This window comes from Aphelocoma coerulescens, chromosome 4 (assembly GCF_041296385.1).
Source record: "Aphelocoma coerulescens isolate FSJ_1873_10779 chromosome 4, UR_Acoe_1.0, whole genome shotgun sequence".
NCBI classification, from domain to species: Eukaryota; Metazoa; Chordata; class Aves; order Passeriformes; family Corvidae; genus Aphelocoma; species Aphelocoma coerulescens.
The window spans coordinates 34,463,963-34,485,733 of NC_091017.1; the positions used below are offsets into that span (position 1 = coordinate 34,463,963).

Here is a 21,771-nt window from a genome sequence, read left to right on the forward strand (position 1 = left end):
TGGTTTTCTGAAGCATTTTTAATAGGTTTTCATTAATTTTTGTGAAGGATCACACAAGGTAAAATATGGAAGCTGTCTTTTGGTGCATATTTAAAACAAATAGGGGGGCATGTATTTAGTTAAAAACATGCTTTCTAAAACATAATACTCTTTGACTTCATGCATGTCAAACATTGCCTAATTAATTTTCCATGTATAATTTCCATTATGACTTGTTATTTTATTCCTAGTTCTTTACATTCTCAAAATAACAACTGTCAGTGTGTGTTATCTATTCCAGAAAGACCTTATCTAATTCATTGAAAGATTTTTAGAAAGATTTCTGCAAAGTGCTAAATAGGAAACAATTACTGTATTTCTTGCACTAGGTTGAACTCAGGGAAAAGATTCTAGTTAAAATTTCTAGTTAAACAGAAAGCATACTTGCAGTTTTTAAGGGTGACTGGTAGTACTCCAGGAACTGATAATTTTCAGAAGTTGAAGACCCACAGTGGTTTGTTCAGGTGACACAAGATAGGTACTGTACTTTTAAACCTGTAGGTTGTGCAGGCTTTAAGTAATACGGATGTTGCACGTCCAGGTTTTTTGAAGAGAATATGGCTTTAAGTTTGTATTTGTTGGGGTGTATCAATAGGAGGAAAACTGAAATGTGTCAGAGATTTTTTTGCTAATTTGCTGTATAGGAACTCAAATCCCTGTACAGTGCCTGCCAATTATTATTACTTACATTTCTACAGTTAAGTAAAAATATATCCAATGAATTGTTATTCAAAGCAAAGAACATGCTATGTGCAGTTTTTTGTACTGTATGAAACGTTTATGTATTTAAAATATTTGTCTTTTTCTTCTAGTTTGGCTGGAATAGGGATGACTATGACTTGCTAGCTGCGGGAAGGTAAATGATATAAGAAGAAATTGGGTAAATTTATATTTCATATCATAATGTCAAGATACCAACTTTTTCAGCACATAGTGATGTTTCATATTGTCATTGAACTTATTTATTTTAATGATTTTGTTAGGTTTTGAGTTCTTTTTTGAGGGTCACTACTCTCACTTGGAGTTGAAATTACAGAAACTGCATTCTGAAACCTGCTTAAAATAACAAAAGGAAGAAAGGATTGAAAGATTTTATTTAGCAGCTTAACTTTCTGTTCATTTTGTGTCAAGAGATGAAATCTTATAGTACAGACCACTGATTCCAAGGTTTTTCTGTTTGGCTGCCACTGTTGATATTTGGGGTGGTCACAGGGCTTACTCAAAGATGCTCAAAAGCAGGTTCAGTCAGAGGGCAGCATCCTGATACGGTTTTGTTGAAGCTCAGTGTCAGTTCTCCCATGTACAAATCCTCATTGTAGTCCTAAGGTTAAGAATCTGATCCAGAAAGGGGTAGAATTATGCTGCCTAATTTAACATTCTGCATCATATATCTGAAGTCCTCATAAAAATGAGTGATTACTTAGATAGCCTGAGCACACACTGTTCATTAGTGTGCTTGAACTTCTGCTTGAGAAAAAATGTGGAGAGAAATTCATTCAGGCTCCACTGAGTTGGGGATGATAGAGATGAAGATTTTCCCCATAATTCTGTTGAATATTTATAGACTATCACAATCAAACTTTGAGAATAGTAATACAGAATCATAATACATTGTGTCCTTCATATTGGAGGTGAGATTTTCTCTCTCTTCATTTAAAAATGGTCTTTGTCTGTTTAGTTACATAGAGTGCAGGCTGCTAAGATATTGAATTTAGATCAAGATTTGAAATTACTAAGGAAACTTGGTTTTAGGTGTTAGATAATCTTCTAGGTGTTCAGTTTTTGCAGGAAAATTCTTGTAAAAATCCTTTAAACACTATATTCATCTTTCAGGATCCCTTGTTATGCTTTAATGCATAATTCATAATTGTATTAGATACTTATGGAGAAAAGTAGCATGTTTTGTTATTTAGCTCTATTTCCATTGTACTATTGTATTTAAAAGTAGGATTTGTGAAAATTGATTTTGCATTATATTTAGTTATTTTAATGCCATTTTCCCAGTCTTGCAGGTCATCTTATTGAATGTGGTGCTCAGTGTACAGGTGGAATATTCACTGATTGGCACACAGTACCAGACTGGTAGGTAAACTTGATACCATCATGCACGTTTGTAGTGGGCCAAAGATGAGGTTTTCTTCTTGTATCTGTGAGGTCAAAACTGCTTCTACCTTGCTCTTTTTGGGGGAGGCAATATGGGCCTCTTGATATTTTGCCACCTCAACATCACTTTTCTATGAGTTCTGTTCTCCCTTTTGAAGTTTTCCTTTTTGGTCAGACAGGGTCTTTCTTTTGTTAACTTCAGCAGATTTTGAAAAACAAATTAGCCCTTTGATTAATTTTTTTTCCCTTTTAAACTTTTTTTTTTCCTGTTTCCTTCAGTATCCTCTGCTTTTTGAAAATATTTATTACTGACTTTCATGCATGATTGTAATGGAAAAGACAATGTTGGTATTTTGGATGCTGTTACATTAGTGTTCAGTTAGATCAGAGTTACTTGCTGGTCAGTCACAAATTTGACATAATTTGCTTTGGCAGAGATGAGTATAAGCCATAGTTCTGTCCTGCTGGATAACCTGATGAATGCAAATGTGTTGAATGGTCAGTCCTTCCAAAAAGTTCTGTGTGTATCTTGTGTTCAGACCTATTGAATCAGAGTTACATGTAGGTGTGTCGTTCTGCCTGCTGAGGGAGCCTGCTTTCTACCAACGTGCTTTTAAGAGTAGTTTAAAAGTAGTTGGAGAATACATTTTTTGCGTAGGATGGGTGGTTCTGGCTGCAGTTACTTCTGTATTTCTTGGGATGAGAGGGAGGAATCTTGTCCTGTGCTGTATCATGAGAAAGGCAGTGCTTCTTTTATGTGACAGAGGAAAGGCTGAAGAGCAGCGGGGAGATGCGGGAGAGAAGAGTGCTTTAATACAGTGGGTTCCTTCCTGCTCCCAAGTCGGCTCTGGTCCAGGTGGACGAGCCAGCAGGACTGTGTCCTGCTATCTGAAGAGCCCTAGGGCTGCCTGGATTTTTTCTTCTCTTTGTAGCGACTGCTGCTGATTCAGAGTGTGATCCTAAAAGATGTGTTCTGTTTTTCTGAGTTCCTGAGCGCTGCTGATTTAAAGGTGAACACATGGATGGCGTTGAAACAAACAGGGTCAGACATTTCTTCTCATGTATTGGAAGGCTACTAGGCCTGGACAAACTGCACTCACTCTTCATTGTTGTGTTTTATGGGAAATCAAAGGAGAGAGTTCATAGTAACAAGTTGCTCTATTTAGTTTGGAAATTTATAATTCCGATTCTGATGTTTCTCCTTATGCTGTATCATGAAACTTCTTAAAATCTGTAACTGTGACTCTGGAAGACCTTGCTTTATAGAAGAATTAAAGTAAAAAACCAGAATACTAATTTTCTTACTAAAATGTTTGATAAGTCTTTAAGGACTTTTCTGTGAGGAATGTCAATCTGGCTTAAAAAAAGAAAAGTTTGAGTATATTAAGCTGTGAGCTACTGGAGTGGGAGTAATTCATTTTACAGATGAGTATACGTACATGAATATGCGTAGCTAATAGTTTTGTATCTGTAAAATCACAGAACTTTGTCTAAAATCATAGTAGATTTGTGGCTTAGAGCTGACTAGTGCTGAATTGAGTCTCTGTTAAAGGATATAGAAGTTTAACACCTGATACTGCTCTGTTACCTTGTCCCTGTCGATATGCATACATGCCTTTAAACCATACATAAAACCATACATAACTCTATTTGTGCTAATATAACAGTTATTTATTTACCTTCAGTTTAAGTCTGCTGAGGAATTGATCATGGTACCCTAAAACTAGTCAATTTGTTTGCAAATTTTGAGTCTTAGACATGTAATTGGTGAAATTCTTGAAATAAAACAATGTGACACATCAGCCTGTATGATGAGCTCCTAAAACTAGTCAAAACCAGAATAATGTGTGAGCTTTGATTTTAAGTTTGGAGATGCAGAGTGGAGATCTACTTCACTGACTGAAGTGGACTTGTGATCCAGCATGTCCGTTTAGGATATGGGGAGAAGGAAGGCAGGGAGGAGATTAATTGGATAAATTTTGGTTTCCTGATAAATAGTTGTTTGCTATACTTAGGCCCAAGAGCATGAAGGGGAAGTATTGTGAAAGCTTTTGGGATGCAGAAAACTGTGTTTTCCATTTAATGGTTTAGTAGTAACCTGTTCACTCTTTAATGTAAAGGAACTTGGTGGCATGAAATTTTCATTATTTAGACAGTCTGAATCTGTTTTCAGTGCATGCAGATAATGCAGTCATAATAATGTATGATAATAACATGGTACCTCAGTCTCAGTAGTGACCAAAATGTGCCATACCTCCTGCCACTAACACCTGCTCTATTTCAAATAGGTCAATAGAGCTGTGACAGAGTTTGCAGAAGTTACTTGACTGTGTCTATTAATGGTTTCTCCCTGTTTAGGAGAAACTACATTTTTAGCAGTCTCCTGAAAGTAAGTGTGCATAATTTAGATTTCAATAAATCATTGTATCTGTGGTATCTAATGTTAAATCCAAACCAGCCCAATTAAATCAGTAAATAGGAGGGGGAAGAAGCCAAGTTAAATCTGTGTTTATCATTAATGTGCCTTTCACATATGAGTTTCTTGCTCCGTGAGTGTGTTTGTGCAGCCAAGAGCAGAAAAGCTATCCCGTGCACTTACTGAGTTTGGTGACTGAACACTGGAGGGCAGCCTCTCTCCTCCTCACACCGTACTGCCGAGGGTGAGCTTGGTTAGCCTTAGCATGGGGTCATCTTTTTGTCCGTCCTTGAGGATTTTTTCTCCCCAAGAACAGTAATCCATGTGGCTCTTCTGTCTAAGAAGGATTGGTGGGTATGATTTTTTCTAACTTGTGAACAAAACTCAAAGAATTTATTACATTTCAGGTTTATAAATCTTGTCTATTTTTTATGCATAAGCAAAAATAATTAACTTCATAGAGAAGAGTATTTTAATTAATCTAAATGAAGCCAGGCAAGTTAGAGCTTATATTCTGTGCATATACTATTATGTCTCAGTGAGTATTGAGGCACTGGATTGAATCCACTTTATTCATCCAACATAGTTTAGTTGGTGGGTTTTTGGTGTTTTTTGTGGGGGAGTTGTATGTTTGTTTTTAATTTTCTTGAAATGTTTGATTCAGATACTTCTGGGAACTCAATTCCCCCACAAAAGGGTACCTTAAATCTCAGGAATATTTGTGTGGGTATATTGTGGCCATTTAATGGTTAGCTATTAAAACCTAAGCTATTCTGTAATTTTCTTTGTCATCTCCTTAAAGTAGGTTTTTAATGTAAAACAGGTAAAGTGCATGTTCCAGCTTGTGACTCTCCAAGTTACTTTAGCTGATAGAAGCCAAACTTGCTTTCTGTCTATTGACCTAAAGCACTGGCATTTCTTCTATTTTGCTGGTTGTATCTCCTTAATGCATTTGACTTAAAGGTGGGAATCTTGAAGCTGTAAGGTTTTGTCCAGTTCTCATGAAAACAGGCAGACAGGTAGAAGAGGTAGGTGCTGTTTATTTTTCCAGTGAGAAGGTGGCTGCTTGACTCTTTTCTTGTGTGAGTTCTCCAATGTTTCACAGAGAAAGTGCAAGAAACCATTAGTTCATAGCCTATAGAAGACTAATGTGCAGTCTTAAATGCTGATTTTAAGTTAGTGTTATCAAAAAAGGCACTCCTTTTGTGTTATTTGTATATACATTAGCAGATGGTCAGCAGAAATGATGGTCAGCTCCCTATTTAATGTCTAATGCACACCTTCCAATGGAGAATTCATGCCGTGTGTCAAAATGAACTGTATTGCCAGAACTATATGGATAATGCACAGCTCTCTATTTAATTTCATTTGTCCCCAGACATTGCTGTCTCTTGCTATTACTTAGTGCCAGTGGGTGATTAGTACATTGTTTTGTTTTGTTTTGAAATGCAGGAGAGAATAAACTAAGGCTGATCAGTAGAGTAATCATTTTGAGGAGATGATAAACACTGGCATTTTGCCCTAAGCCAAGAGTTGAGACTGCATAATCCTCTGGCCTGTGATGACCAAAAGGGTAAGTCAATAGCTGTAGTCTCTTAAGGGCTGGATCCAGATTTCTCAGTTTGGGACTAGAACAAAATCCAGCATGCAAGTCCCATTCAGCAGTGTGGAATGTTATTTTCTCTGTAGCACCATCTATTCCAGACAGCTGAAAACACCAGGCAGCTGGTCTGTTTAGCCTGAAATTGGCCATTAAAAGTTTAGGTACAAGACATAGTTTGAAATGCCCTAGTCAGAGGGGTAAGTGATGCAATCAGTAAGTTTTGCCTAAAACAGGATTGCATGCTAGGAAACATTTTGGTACCTACATGTAAAGAGATGCTTATACCTTTACCTTGCAAGTTTGTGCTGATCTTGCCTGACATATTACAGGTTTTGAACCTGTTGTCAAAACACTGCAAGAAGTGGTAGCAGCTTCTGCTTTTTGCCTAATAGCATTATGGTTAAACTCAGTATCTAAGGAGTTGAGAAGCTTGGCTTAGAGCTCTCCTTGGTGTGACATTGACCGAGTCACATTCCAGGATCCTGCGTTAGCTGTAAAGCTAAAAGTTCATACCACAGCTTACTTGGATCCTGGTTCACTTCCATGTCACATGCATTGCTGTGGGGTTTTGTTTTCTTTCTTGCAGCAACTTCCCCTGCAAGTAAATGTATTACACTGACTGTCCCATCTTCTATGGCCAGTAATCAGTAATCTTAGTAATCTAGCAGTAATGGCTAGAATGAGATACGTGAGAGATTTGACACTTTATGAGAGGAGAAATACGTGTTCTGTCTCAAGTAATGTCTCTCTCCCTTAACTGAAGTGTACTGGTCATGGATTTTACTTTTCTTGTAATGCAGATGGTGTTAAGAAGTATGGCAAAATAAGAAGGAAGGTTATCTTCATAGCTCCTCAGAGGCTTCTGAATAGTGCATCCTCCCAAAGTAGACAGGGAGGAGATCCCTGCTTAGACAGCTCAGTGTTTCACCTGTGATATGCCCATAAACTGTAACATTTCTGAGAGCCAAAACTGAAGAAAAACCAACATTTTACATGGAAAAAATTAATCCAAGAGTAAGTTGTTGGCAGGCAGAGAACTTGACAGGAGACTGAGGGTCTTGATTGCTGTAAGAGTAGGTTGATGAGAAGGTGACTTCAGCAGCAAAACCAGTTTTATAACTTGATTACCCCTGTGCTGTAGGGTCTTCACTAAGACCTGCTTTAACTGTTAGCTCCCATCTAGCCCCAGCTTGGTGGGGTTTTCTGAGGTGTCATCTTACCTTGGTCTCATTCAGTTCTCTGGTTTATTAATGTATATAATATAGTTACTTGCTAAGTAGTAAACATGCAACCCAAACCAGACCTTTTGGATTGAAGAATGGTAGTTGTCAGCTCCCTTCACAAACTGATGTGCATTACTTGTGTATTTTGACCCTGTGATAAAATAACTTCTTAAATACTTTTAAAGTAGTACTTGATACTGTCTAGTGCTGTGTTTTATTAATTTATATAATTTAATTAGAATTAATTGCATTAGTTCCCTTTCGGAATTGTTTCCATTGCTAGATACTACCTCATCCTACATAGGGATTTTGTCACTAAATGGATGTAATTCCTTTATTGTTGAAGGATGCCACTTAGCCAAGGTACCTTTGGATGCCATGACCATAATTGCTGCTGAAGTTCATAATTCTGTGGTTACTCCCCTGCTACACTATACAAAAGTACAGCTTGGCTATAGGTTATGGACAGCCTGAAGTTCACATGTTTCCCACAGAGCAGATGTCACATGGTGTGTAGTCATTCAGCAAAACCTACAAGTGAATCAGGCAGAGTCACATTTAAAAAGTGGAAGTACTGGTCAAGCTGATGGTGTGACTATAGTACCTGTGGTATACCCGATCCAGGCAGCTACTGCTGCTAAAGAGCTTTTTATGCCAGGTTTAAGTAGCTGTCATTTGACTGGATCATAGGAGTGATAGACCAGTTTGTTTCCAAGGTGAAAATTCATTTTAAGTAATGTCTTTTAGCAATTTACAAAATAACATTTTTGTCTTAATCATGTGTATGATAATATGGGTTATTGCTGCCATCTGCTACAAGATAGTACTGGGTATTTTTATTTTCCCAGTCATCCAGTTTCAATACAGGTAGAATCCAGGGGCTTCTTACCCAAATCATTGCATTTCCATGTTGTGAATTGTTGAAACAGTGAGGGAAGCTTTCAGAGCTGGCATAACCTGGGGGAACGCACATCTTCTGCAGTTAACTCACTATATAGGCAAGTTCATTGGGTGATGGTGTATGCTGAGGGGGAAACATTATTTGCCGTATTTTGACCATATTGGGGGTGAAATTTCTGACTTTGTCTCACTACTGTATTTGGGTTTTGTTTTTTAATGGTTTGGGGGTTTTGAGAGTGGAAGCTGGGCAAAATGGAGTTGAATCAATGTTAGTAGACTTAGTGGCTCAGAGTAGGAAGTGGAGTGTCTACAGTTTACTTCTTCCTTCAAAACAAAGATAGCTGGGGAGTAGGTGCAGGAATGTACTGTAGGAGTTGCATGTGCTGATGACTGAGGTCAGAGTGGGCTGCAGCTGGCTGATCTGTCTGCATGGGAGCAATATCTCTTCTGGGTACGTGATCTGAATAAGCTGCACTGAGCCTGCTAGCAGGGCACTTGGTGCTGTTGTCTTGGGACAGATAGGTGATAGGGTCAAGCACACAAACATGGCACTGAGAGGGCAAAAGCTTCTGAATTCTAGCCTTGTTTAGTCACTGATCCTGCTTTGTTACACTGGACAAATCATGATGCTTCCTCTGTCTCCTTACATCTAAAATTGGGATAATTACACGTTAGTCTGCTACTATACGTTATTGTTCAAGACCAAGAATTGAGGGGTGTTTTGGGTGTTGTTTTTATCTATCTCACACTTGAAAATTTTGGATATTACATACTTCCTGCTACCATCTTTTCTCTCTCCTCTTCCCCTCAAAAAAACCCCGCACTAGAATAACCTGTATATAAAATTGTTGATCCCATTTAATTCTTTGCATTCACCAGGGTGGGCTTTTTTTGTTTCCTATATCTGTTCAGTGGTTTAAATAATTTCAAAGATCAGTCAAATGAAGTATTATCTTTACTGATTTGATGTGGGCTTTTCTAGGTATCCAACAGCTACCATACTTTTCAATTTTGTACACTTTAAGTGTTAAAAGTTGCTGATCTCTGGTAACAGATCTTGTATCTTAATCCTTTTTTAAAACAATGGAGTTATGTTTGACTATTCTTGATGATAAGGAATCTGCTCCAACTCCCATGAACTTTTACTGATGTCCCTCAAGAGTTCACTGGGTTTTTTGCTTACTTTCTTCCAGACTTTGAGGATTTATGTTATACAAACTGTGTTCATGTAACCTTTGCTGATACTCAGTTGTATGTTCAGCACATTGTTACCACTAGCACCCAGAAATAATTAAATGGAGGGATAGACTGGTTTTAAGTTTGTATGAAAGACCTGAAGGTCATTGACTTTAATGAGTGTGGTAAAGTTCACCACCTTTCATTATTAGGACCTTTTTTAGAACAGTTTAGCTTTTGCAAGGGACAGAATCTCCTTAACTACTCTCTTTGTGTTCATTTTGTTTCTGGGACAACAAGTGGGACACTTGTACAGATGTCAGACTTCCTGTGAGAGAGAAGGGAGCCAGGTAGCCTTTTTAGAATAATATTTGCACTCTTCAGAAGTACCTGAGAATTAAAATAAAAGTTTTAAGTTCTTAATTTTGCTGAAATTCTCTGGAAATAAATGAAAGCCTTTTAGCTGGAAAAGCAGATGTCTGGATCTCATCCACATAATCCTGAAAATTCTGCCCTGCTACTGTAATGACCAGTATGTGCCTCTTACTATGAACTATTTGATCACTTTTTGTATTTTACTTTGAGAATGTGAGGAGGAAGGGGAATATTTTAATTTAGAAACATGTCCATAATTTCACTACTTTTCTTTTTGTGGTGCCTTATAATTTTCTATTAGTTCTGTCTTCTATGTGCTGAAGATCTTAACTTTCATGTCTTTCTGCTTTCTCATTATGACTTTTCTGTGTATGATTTATTACTAACCTGTGAAATTACCCTTTGTAGGTGTGATTATTCCTGTTTCCTACTTCGCTTCATCTCTGAGGTTCCCAGCACAGTTTGTTCTTCCTGCTTTGACTGCCTTTTTACAAATCCAGAGTGCACAATGTATTTAGATGTCTTCAATATCATACTGTGTGTGCTGCTGTAGCCAAATGGGACTAGAATTAACAATCATTTGTTTTATTTTAAATTTGCATCTTTAATCATAGTCCTCTAATTCTTTCAGCTTCCTTTTACTTGAACTGTTCCTGTTAGTGTCCTTCTCCATTCCCTTCCCCACATCCATGTTTGCATTTGGTATCTGTTGTTGTATCTGTGCTTCTTTGCCAGACAATAGACTACATCCTCGTATTATTTTAGCTGAGCAGTTTGTTCAGTCGTTTTTTTGGGTGTTTGTTTCTGTAGAAACAACCAGATAAATGATAACTCTTGATAAGTTTCATTTAATAGATCATTACTGTAAAATTCTGGTGTGTTGTTATTATTTCTTTTCACATTTCCTTTGTATTTACAGATATTTTTTTCTTAATGTTTTTCACATTCTAGGCACAACATAGGCTTTCCCATTGTAGAATGTTCCTCTGAAGGAGACTTTATTCTTTCCAAACCACCGGACACGGGGGGACTCATCTCTTTTGGCACTGTAGCTGAACAGTTGGTGTATGAATTGGGCAATCCTCAGCGCTATCTTTTACCAGATGTTACATGTGACTTTTCCCAGGTTTCCATCACTGAAATTCCAGGTTAGTCCTCTTACATGTAAAGATATGTGTCAATGTAGTGTGTTATCAGACAAAAGCAGCTACTTTAATTGCCATGCATATGCATGGCAATTGCATTCCATGCAATTTTTTGCTGCATATTTCTTGTTAAATGAGTTCCTTAGAGAGTCACACTGTCTTAAACTGATACTTTCAAGGACTTCTGCTAGAAATTCCTTTAGAAATTTTAAACACAATTTTATTTTTCTTGCTGGCTGACTAATTTATATTTTTGCTCACTACTCCCTTTGTTTTACTTTTTAATGCATGCCTTGCACCTGTCAAGTCCTTAAACTATGTATTCAGTGTGAACAACATTGAGACAGTTTCACTATGATTTCAGTATTTTTTTAGCTGCAGCTAAATTTCTCAAAAAAATGTTTTGTGCATGTTTTAACTTGGGGCATTTGAAGTATTGGTAACAATGAAAGGCTGTGTCTTTCAAAGCACTACGTGCTAATGGTGTTTTTCTTAGACATTTAGGTGGGTCATAGCAAATGGTAGAAGCATGATTAGATACAGGATTTCCACCAGAGAATCTTTTTTTAAAAAAAATCCATTTGCTATCTTCAAAACATTTAACAATCAGTAGAAAGATGGATATAATGTATGTTCAGGATTTAGCTTCAAAAGCAAAACAAACCCCTCCCCCCAGGCTTAACAGATCCAAATAGCTGTAATTTGAGTAAGACAGCTTGAAAAAATTTTATCTACAGTCATCTAAAGCTTGCTTTTTACTGCAACTATATTACATTTTTTTCCTTCTAATGAAACTTGTTTCAGTATGCCAAGTGTCTTTCTAAAGCTTAGAACAACCAAAATCTCAAATTAAGAACTTTGTGGGATTAAACTCAAAATGTGGTAACATAAAAAATATTTTGCTTGAGTAATAAAGTACCATTACATGGTACAGTGAATCCTCTGCTTGTGCAACATAACCAAATGGCAGTCTGATAAGGCCAGCTTGCTGCTCTTAGCCCCTAGTTGTCTTCTTTTTAAAAAAAGAAACCCTCACCTTCCTATGAACTTTTAGCTTGCAAATGACCTGATATGACATGTTTGAACTTAAAATGAACTTTCACATGAACTTTCAGTTAGTCCTCTTAGAAATATAACAGATGGAAAATGGGCAGATTGCTTAAATATTTTAGTTTGAAGTGCTTTGACACCAGTACACCAGTAGGAACAGGGAAGCTATCTAATTTTGCTGTTTATGTTGCCAGCTTTATTGCCCTGTTGGATTACTTGCAGTGTTTGAGCTGAGAGGTGCTTGTTTTCTTTTTGTCAATGGATACTATGCCTTTGGTTTTGTGGTATGTTTTTTCTTTGTATTGTGCTTTCACCTGGAACATGAAACTGTTCCAGATCTTCACTTGAATGGAAGGATGTAGCTCTATATTGAGAGAGTAAAATTAACCTCATGTCAGTCTTGAGAGGGAGTGATGATGTTATTTGAGTGGTGTGTAAAATTTGTACTAGTGACATTTACTTTTTAAATATGTTGTGATCTGATCTTTCAGAGTATTTGTGTAAAGCTTTGAACTGCTTCTTAAATATTTGCAAGCGCAGGTGAACTACACTATAATTCTGTCTCTCAAATGTGAGGTGCTGATCCTGCACTGCTGATTTTCAAGGAATAGCACCTACTGAATTTCTCCAGCTCAAGCTTGAACCTGATGCCATCACAGCAATTTTCTCCATTTATTTTGGCATTAATATTCCTAACACTGAACATGGTTGTTGCTCTGGAACATATTCAGACTGTTTCTGTTATTGAAAAGGAACCTAAAGTTAAGTTACCCCTTCACTTACTAAGCTATCAGCAAATAGCTCTCACAAATAGTTTCTCACCTTGTTTTGATTCTTTACCAAGTGAGGGACTGCAGTCCACTCCAGCCAGCTACAGTAAATTGTATGCTCTCTGTGTGTGTGCAATAACTGGATGTTAAGAGGAAAATAACTGTTGACTCTAAAGTCGTAAGGCTGCTTTCTGTGTTAAGTATTTTTTAAGTGCATGAATAAACATTTCATTTACCCTTTTAAAAGGCTTATGGAAGTCATAAATTCAGTCACCAGTTTGCTGCTGTTCTTTCTAAGGCAGGAAGGACTGTTTTCTGAAAGGTTCTCTCTTCTGTGGCAGTAGAGCTATCAGTGATTTGCTTTTTAATTAAGTGCATTTGATTAATATGTATCACAAAAGAATGTCTTTGAAGTTATATTGATGAAGCTTAAATATTGATTTTTAACCACTATAGGTTTTGATGGTGGAGCAGTGAAAGTTTGTGGAGCAAAAGGATTGCCTCCTTCAACGTTTTATAAGGTATTATCTCATTCTGTGGAGTGGAAGATATTTTTTGATTTACAAAATCTTAAATTTTGGAGAAACTTTACACTATCCTCATCTTCTCTGCCCCAAGGGTAAAAGAAAGAGGGGGAAAATTTGAAAAGGCAGACCTTATTTGATATTTAAAAATCTGTTACCTTGTTTAAAAAGTGTATGTTTGTATAGATAATGATTGCCAGACAGCATTTATGGCCCATCAGTACTAAATTCCATGTAACTTCATAATCCCTTTATCGTTAGGTGAATGCCACTTATCTTGATGGCTTCAGAGCTACTGCTGTGTGTCCAGTGGGAGGCCCAAAGGCAGTACAAAAAGCAAAACGCACTGCGGAAGGTATTCTGCAAAGGTTGGTATTTGAGTCTTGGAAGGGGTTCTGGCTTGCTTTTTTTTTTTTTCCAGAGATGATGAAAATAGAGCAGTGGCACACGATAGTAACATTACTAACCTTATAAGAATCCTAGAAGATTTTAGTTTTCCTATTGGGATGACATTTCAAGACTTAAGTAGCCTGTTCAGGAAACCTGTTTTCAATATATAACTGCACTTCAGCTACGTTTGACAGAGTGAGAAAAGTGCCAAATATGTTTGAAAATAGATGGCTGGATAGTGGAGAGAAACCTAAATTAGTGAGGGAAAAGCTGTGATTCAGATTAAATTTTGTTAGATGCCAGAGATAAACCCATGTGAAACTAGTTTTCAGGAGTTTCACAGAACTTTTTATGAAAAGGCTTAGTGATATGAAATGTAGGCAGTTTACCAAGTTTGTGTTTAAAACAATTATTTTACTACCTTTTAAAATGTGACCCAGTGATTGTTTTGTGCTTTTTTTTTGCTAGTACAATTTTACATTTCTAAGACAGACTGATAAACTTCTAGCTGTATTATTATGCCAGTACATTTGGGCAAGGAGGGATTCCTCTTAAATATAATTCCATATCATGAGTCTCTCAGTGCTTATTCCAGTAACTCCAGTCTTTCTAGTTATGAGATCTGCTTCCTTGTGCCATGTTTTATATAAAGCTTCCTCCCAATCCTGTTGTAGACCTGTGCAGAAACTACACTTGGAAAGTCCGAAATGCAAGGTTTACTGTGAACTCAGAGTGATTGTTCATGTGCCTGTGTGCAGCTCTGTGGTGAAGGAGGAGTTGTCTAACTGCCCTGAAGAGACATGGCAGATGAGATGCCATGATAGGGGCTGTGTAATTGCAGATGCTAAAAGCTTGTGTCCAAGAGCTATTGAGAAAATCAAATGATAGAAAAACCTTCAGGAAGTTAAAGACTTGGGAGACTCAGAACCTCTGAAAAGCAATCTTTCTGGAAGCCAGGTGATTATTTTAGGAAAAAAAATTAGAATGGTGTGTTTTCCATTTCATGTTTGCTCTTGGACGTTATTTCAGACCAGACTATGTGAATCTTTGTTTAATTGAAACAGATTGTAGTGCTGCTGCCTCTGTGACATCTAGAAAATTAATTCAGCCTGTCTGCTGTGCTCTCTTGAGTAATCATCAGAGGAAACCTGATGTGAGGTAGTTGAAGGCTGATTAACTGGTGTGATAAGTGGCCTCTAGCCCATTAGGCATGCCTGTGGGCAAGTTCTCTGTTTTGAAAATTACAATATACAAAATTACAATAAACAATATATACAATATACAAAAATATATTCTCCATCTCAAATGTAGTCCTAAACAGCTTAATATGTGGAATTGTTTATTTGACACATCAAAAGATTGGTGTATGTCAGCCCAGACAGAGAATAACAATTAAGCTGTTCTGATCCCTCTCAAAGAATGCTGTCAGTAACTATAACTCTTTAGGAAATGTTGACATCAGTCTTTTTACCAATTTCTGTTCATAAAATCATAGAATCATCAAGGTTGCAAGAGACCTTTAAGATCAGCAAGTCCAACCATCAACCCAGCTCCATCACTGTAATCCCTAAATCACATCACCCAGTGCCAGATCCAGACACCTTTTAAACACCTCCATGGTGACTCTACCACCTCCCTGGGAAACCTATTCCAATGCCTGACAACCTGAAGAGTGAATTTTTTTTTTTTCTGATACCCAATCTGTATCTCCCCTGTCTCAGCTTAAGGCCATTTCCTCTGGCCCTCTCACTGCAGGCACAGTAGAAGGGGCTGACCTCATCCTCAGTACACCCTCCTTTCATGTGGTTGTAGAGAATGATGAGGTCCCTCCGGAGCCTCCTTTTCTCCAGGCTAAACAACCCCAGCTCCCTCAGCCATTCCTTATAAAACATGTTTTCTAGACCTTTCACAAGCCTTACTGCCTTTCTCTGGACATGTTCCAGCACCTCAATATTCTTTTTAAAGTGGGGGGCCCAGAACTGAACACAGGATTTGAGGTGTGGCCTCACCAATGCTTGAGTACAGAGGGACAATCCCTGCCCTGGTCCTGCTGGCCACACTAGTGCTCATACAAGCCAGGATGCCACTGGCCTTCTCGGCCCCCTGAGCACAGCTGGCTCATGTTCAGCTGCTGTCAGCCGGCACCTAAAAGTTCCTTTCTGCCAAATGGCTCTCAGGCCACTCTTGCCCAGCCTGTGGCACTACCTGGGGTTGCTGTGACCCAAATGCAGGACCCAGCACGTTGCCATACTGAATCAACTTCATGCAGTTGTCCTTAGGCCAGTGATCGAGTCTGGCCAGGTCTCTGTGTTTCAAAAGAATATTCTAAGGAATATTCTTTCAGCTACCCATCTTCCAGTGTGTTCTAAGTTAAGTTCTGCCCAGTAGTCTAATGGCAACAAGTGCAGAATAGGGTGCACAAATTTAAGGAGCTTCATTTAGGTCAAATTAGGTCAAAGTTGTTAGCCTAAGACATTGAGCAGCTTTGGCAGCTTGTAAGATTGCATCTTTTGCTTCTTTCTTGTGTACTTTTCCTTTACTTGTTTATTCATTGTTGAAAGCAGAAGCAATCTGGCAATATGTGTGTGAAGAAGTCTTTTTGAAATAGTCTGTGATGTCCTTTCATTTTCATGATTCTCTGTTGCATTACTAACACGTGAAAGGGCTAAAAATGACCCACAGAATGTATTTTGAACTGTAGTATCTGTAACTGTAATTTTTGTACATAAATAATTTAAAACAACTTGATACAGACACAGTTTGCAAATTTAGTTACCTTAAATGATGTTGTCTTAATTTTTTTAATCTCATCAAAAATAAAGGTGGCCTCATTTGTGATGCATGAACACCCTTCCATCTCTTGACAGCAATTAAAAAATTGTATTTTGTGTTTGTCCTGTACATCGCTTCACTATTTCAGGTGTTGTGCTAATATTTATGACAACAATGATATATTAGCAATGTCTTCAAAATGTTCCACCAATGCAAAATATTTTTATAATCCTAACATAATTGCAATATTTCAACTGATAAAATCTTTTATACAGCTACTTGACAGAGTTAACTTCTGTAGACCACACAGGGCTTCTTCAGATAATCATTTCAAGACCATTTACTAATAAAAAAATCATTTGTTGCAGGACTCGTCTTATTTTCAGTCAGCTTGGGTATGAAGATTACAGTGCAGTTAACATACAGGTTTTAGGGTCTGAAGATACATATGGACCTCATGCTAGAAGGAGTATAGATGGTGTAAGTATGCAGTGGAGTGTTCTTAAACTTACACTGACCTCTTTTAATCTTTCCATGTTGTTATCTTTTCCACAGCTTTAAAGGAAGTTACTATCATCTTGGGAATTTCACCCCTTCATGTTGCAAAGAACTCACTGTCACTACTTAATGTACAAAATTAATACTGACAAGGTCTTTGTAGTATTGGGTCTTCCAGAAGCACTGATACAAAATCTTAAAAAAAACGTTGTACTCTGTTCTGACGTTTTCCATCTAAAGAAATACCTTATTATAAAAACTTCTGTGGCATGGACTTATATTAGATGAAATGCTAAAAGACCACATTATAAATATTGCAATCAGGAAATCTCAGCATTAATGTTGCCTGCACAACTTTAAAATTGTCTGTGAGTACTATTTGAGAAATAATCTTCAACTGTAATTCTGCATTGTGTTTTGTGACTGTGTATGTAAGACTATGAATGATGGCCATAGCCACTGCAGCTGTGTTATCCATGGTCTGTTTTCCTAATCTAGAGAATGAAAGTCCTTTTTAAAGGAAAAAGACTGCAAATCATGTCCTCACTTAGATGCACTTTAAATATTTAGACAGTTCAGTTTGTTCCAAAACAGTAGCATTTAATTCTTCTTTGTCAGTGGCAGTCTTGCAAAACTCTTAAGGTACACGTGGCAAAACTCAGCTCTTGAGTTTGTTCTTACGAGTGCTGATGTTTAATAGCCAACAGTTTGTATCTAAAGGAAACAAGAATGTGATGTGGAGAAGGACAGTGAACTTCTTACTAGTGAAATTGAGTGCTCTTAGGAATTGGTCAAGTTATATCTGCAGCTATTCATTTCAGTGAAACTCAGCTTGAGTTTCAATTTCCTTCAAAGCAGCAAGAGTTGCTTCCTGAAGACTGAGCTTTATGATGTGGTCTTTTTTATTTTAGGACTATAAAACCTGCAATTTTAAGTGTCCTAGTAAGAGTGAAGAATCAAAATTCTGAAACATAGGAACAGATGTTCCAAATGTTCAACTTGTCTGTGTTTTGTTTGTACCAACTCCTTATCATTATGCATTGTAATATATTCTTTAATTAAATTATTATATAGAAAGTTTTGTCGCATTGTACAAAGTGAATAATGAAGAAGAGCAGTTTCTCCTTCCTGATTGTTCAGTTTGCCTTGCTTACAGTACATGAAAGACATTTTTTAAATGAAAGAGAGTATTTGTAGTACTTTCTGTATTTCCAGCTTCAGTTCCCAGATCTTATATTAAAAGTAAACAGAGCATTATCGCCATTGTATGTGCTTCTCATACATGCCTGAAACAGGATGGGAGAGCTAAGGCTGAAATACAGGAAATCACTCTGTTGCCTTCCCCCTTCATGCTTCCTCCAGCATTTTAGAAGAAACTAGCCAGGGGAGCTTTCATCTGGAAAGCAGCCATGGCAGCTTGAGAAAAAGGGTTGGGGAGTGGAGTTTGCTTTTCCATATAAAATACAAAATCATAGAATCCCAGGGAAAGCATTTGTCCATTGAGGCTTCAGGTAGGGATAATGTAGTCCCTTAAATACCCTTTTCCTACCACATCTTTCCATGAAAAATTAGAGCTGGTTGTTTGGGTTACAAATCATAGTGCTCAAAACCAGAGCCATACTGTGTTAGGCAGTATATTAACACGTAAGGAAAATAGTTTCTGTTTTGAAAGGTCTACAAAAAGCAAATATGTAGTTGAATACCAAGACAGGGTAAGTTGAACAATATTTGTAGCTCAGTGTAGATGTATGGTGTGGCTGGACTACTTCTTACACACATCTGTCAAACTGATGCAAAGGTTTTCCTTTGTAGCTGTGAAATCACTGTGTATCCCAGCCTTATGTACACATGCACACTGTAGTCTGAGCTACTCTGTGGACTGCTCCTGATAACACGAAATATCCTTGAGAAATAGGAAAGGGTGGCAAGCACTGTGTCTCTGAGTATGTCTACCTGAGGGTACTTAGACATAATTGCTTCCCCTTTATTTTTTTTAATCACTGCTGTACCTCAGAGTACCTCTGTGTGTATATGCCACTAGAATTGGGAGTAGAGAAAAATAATCTTTCAGCTTCATGAATGTTTAGGGCATTGGATTAAACATAATAAAACAAGAAGGCCCCTAATTTTTGAATTTCAGCTGATCACCAGCTAAAATGTAGGAAGTTTCCTTCCCTTGGTATAACCTGATATGAGTGATCCTCTTCCTGCATAGGTTTTGTCATGTATTTGAGTTGGAATAGAGGATTTAGTAGTCTGTTAACATAATGGTCTCTTTAGAATACCAAAAGCTACCAAATTTAAAAGAATTCATTAGACGGCATTTAGAGATTTTTGAAGTGCTCTGAGCTCTATAGAAAAACAAAACAAAACCCCCCCACCCAAATGTAGGTATTTTTTTCATGCTTTCATGAAACACTTCCTTTCCTGTTGACATAAAGGATATAAACACTGGAAGAAATCTCCTAGTATCTTGTAGTCAAACTTGTCTTCTTTTAAATTTTATATTGATATAAGTAAACTAAGAATTTCATATAAGGTTACCAAAGAATCTTCAGAAACTTAATGTATATTAACCAAAAAAAAAGAAAAGCTGACTTCCAGAGAGAAGAAGTGCTCTGCTGCAGCACTGTGTACTAACAGCAGTGCTGTGTGAGAAACTCCTGACAAGTAGGTTTTGATACCTTGTGCAGTCCCATTTTGTGTGTACTTTCACTTGTGCTTTAGGACAAGTAAGAGACACTCAGAGACAGACTTTTATTGTGAGTATGTTTCACATATTTGAAGATTCAAAGGCAGAGCAAAGATTAGTTCCTACTGGTGCTTGCAAATTCTGGAATAAATAGTCTTTACCCTCAGTAAGACCTAATGCTTGCTCTAAGGCTTTCACTCAGTGTATTGATTCCAATGGCAGATCCTTCAGTGGCTGAAAATAGAATTTTTCGAGAAGTAAAATTTTAAGTGATAGACAGTGCTTTATCTGCAAGGATGGGTGTTCTGACTAGAGTATGAAGCACAGTACTGATTTGGTTTACCTTTAGAGGGAGCATCTGCTCTTCTCTCTGGAAATGTGGTGGTTTTTACAAGTTCTGTTCTCACATTTATCTCCCAAGGATTAGGTTTGAATTATTTTCTGTGGGCAGATCTGCTTCCTTCTTGATGCGAAGTGAACCTGGCTCTCTAACTTGGCCCCAGAGTACACTCAGCGCACTTAGAATAAGAGCAAAGTTTGTTTGCCAGTTCCACTGAGAGTGAAGCCAAGTATTTGGTATTGTTAGTTACAATACTTGATTCTTGGAGAATGCTGGAGAAAAGGCACACTGCCCTAGTGATTTGAAATACCCAATCACTGGTTCCATGGTAGCAAAATAAAGATAATGAAAAGTTAACAGCAAATCACAGTGATGGTGGATAAAAAGTCACCAAATTATTTAACTTGAATGCTGAGCTACAGTTACTTTTCAGTTTTGTAAATTTAACTGATGTTCTGCATCTAAGCTAATCTGATTTTAACCTTTTTGAAGCAGGGTCCTCGGGAGGCTGTTATTTGGCTTGCTGTACACCATAAACAAAGAGAAGCTGTAGAAATCTTCTCTAAAGAGATTGCACCAGCTGGAACTGGCATGGGTAAATACTCATATCATCTTCTAAAAACTTTAAAGTTGCTTTTTCTTTTTATTCTCCGAGCATGACGAGCACCCAGAAACGTAGTAATGTTCATTGCGTTGTTCATAGTGAAATATTAATTTTTAAAGGTATATAAGCTTGTGTAGAAATGCAACCCATAGACATTAGCAGAATGATAAAATGAAAATCCAGGAAGTTCATCTTTGTATTCCTTTGAGACTCTTTATTCTTCCCTTGCTGCTACTGTTCCTTTCTGTTTTTTTTCCTTGTCCTCATTTGTCTGTTTTCCTACATGTGACTGCACTGATGTGCAATAGTGATTTACTTTTTTACCATGTTCCTAAAACTTAGTAATGCTATTAGACTTCGCTGGCAATAAACACTGAATGTTACTCAGCTGGCAAAAATTTACCACAGTGTCCAGCTATAACACTGCAGTTTATGAAGAGATGTGCAGTTTGAAAGTTTTGAAGGTTCTTTTCATACTTTATTATCTGATGTTACTGCAAAGGATTTTTATTGATGCTACTGTACTTCTAACCTGTAAAATGTATAGCTGTTTGTGTAAGTAATTACAGCTTTCAGGTATAATTAAAAAAATTTAATACTGCAGTGATGGTGCTGACAACCTGTATCTTAATTCACAGTGCTTATTAACTACCCAACTTAAATTTTCATCCTGCAATATTAAGTCTAACCTCAAATTATTCTGTCCTTGACATTTAGTTTTGTGATGTATTGCAACTATTGCAAGATTTATTTTTTAGTTGACATGTGAGGTAAAATCAAACCTTAATTAAATTAAGTCCATCTTGATTTTGAGGGTATATTTTTAAGTATTTGCCTAAGGGTCACGTAATGTGAAATGATCTGTGCTTCTATTGCTTGCCAAATGTTTGTTCCCAAAACTGGTACATTTGTTCTTTGTAACTGTCATTGGTTTCTCTAAATTTTCTAGGGGCACCTACTGTTTGAGTATTTTGAGCAAAATTTTTTTTCTGTTCCACTCCCAAGTCCCTTAGGTGTCGCCACTATATCCATCTGAGTTCTAAGGTCATTTGTGTGTTCTGTCTGTAAATCATGAGTACTCATCCCACTTCTATTATCCATTTTAATGAATTTAAATTTTGACAGCCTATTTTGAGGACTACAGCTTGGAT

General features: G+C 37.2%; 1 protein-coding gene across 3 annotated transcripts in view; it reads left to right on the forward strand.

Moving 5' to 3' along the window:
• The window catches only part of LOC138109695 (uncharacterized), a 59,527-nt gene that overhangs the window by 5,604 nt on the left and 32,152 nt on the right, over positions 1 to 21,771 (forward strand). For 2 of the 3 annotated variants that reach the window (XM_069013555.1, XM_069013553.1), the window contains exons 7-13: positions 852 to 895; positions 2,044 to 2,121; positions 10,787 to 10,983; positions 13,257 to 13,321; positions 13,586 to 13,692; positions 16,855 to 16,966; positions 20,509 to 20,611. In XM_069013555.1, coding sequence (XP_068869656.1) covers positions 852 to 895; positions 2,044 to 2,121; positions 10,787 to 10,983; positions 13,257 to 13,321; positions 13,586 to 13,692; positions 16,855 to 16,966; positions 20,509 to 20,611 — 706 coding nt within the window. The remainder of the gene's footprint in view (positions 1 to 851; positions 896 to 2,043; positions 2,122 to 10,786; positions 10,984 to 13,256; positions 13,322 to 13,585; positions 13,693 to 16,854; positions 16,967 to 20,508; positions 20,612 to 21,771) is intronic. The other variant, XM_069013554.1, reaches the window with a different exon arrangement.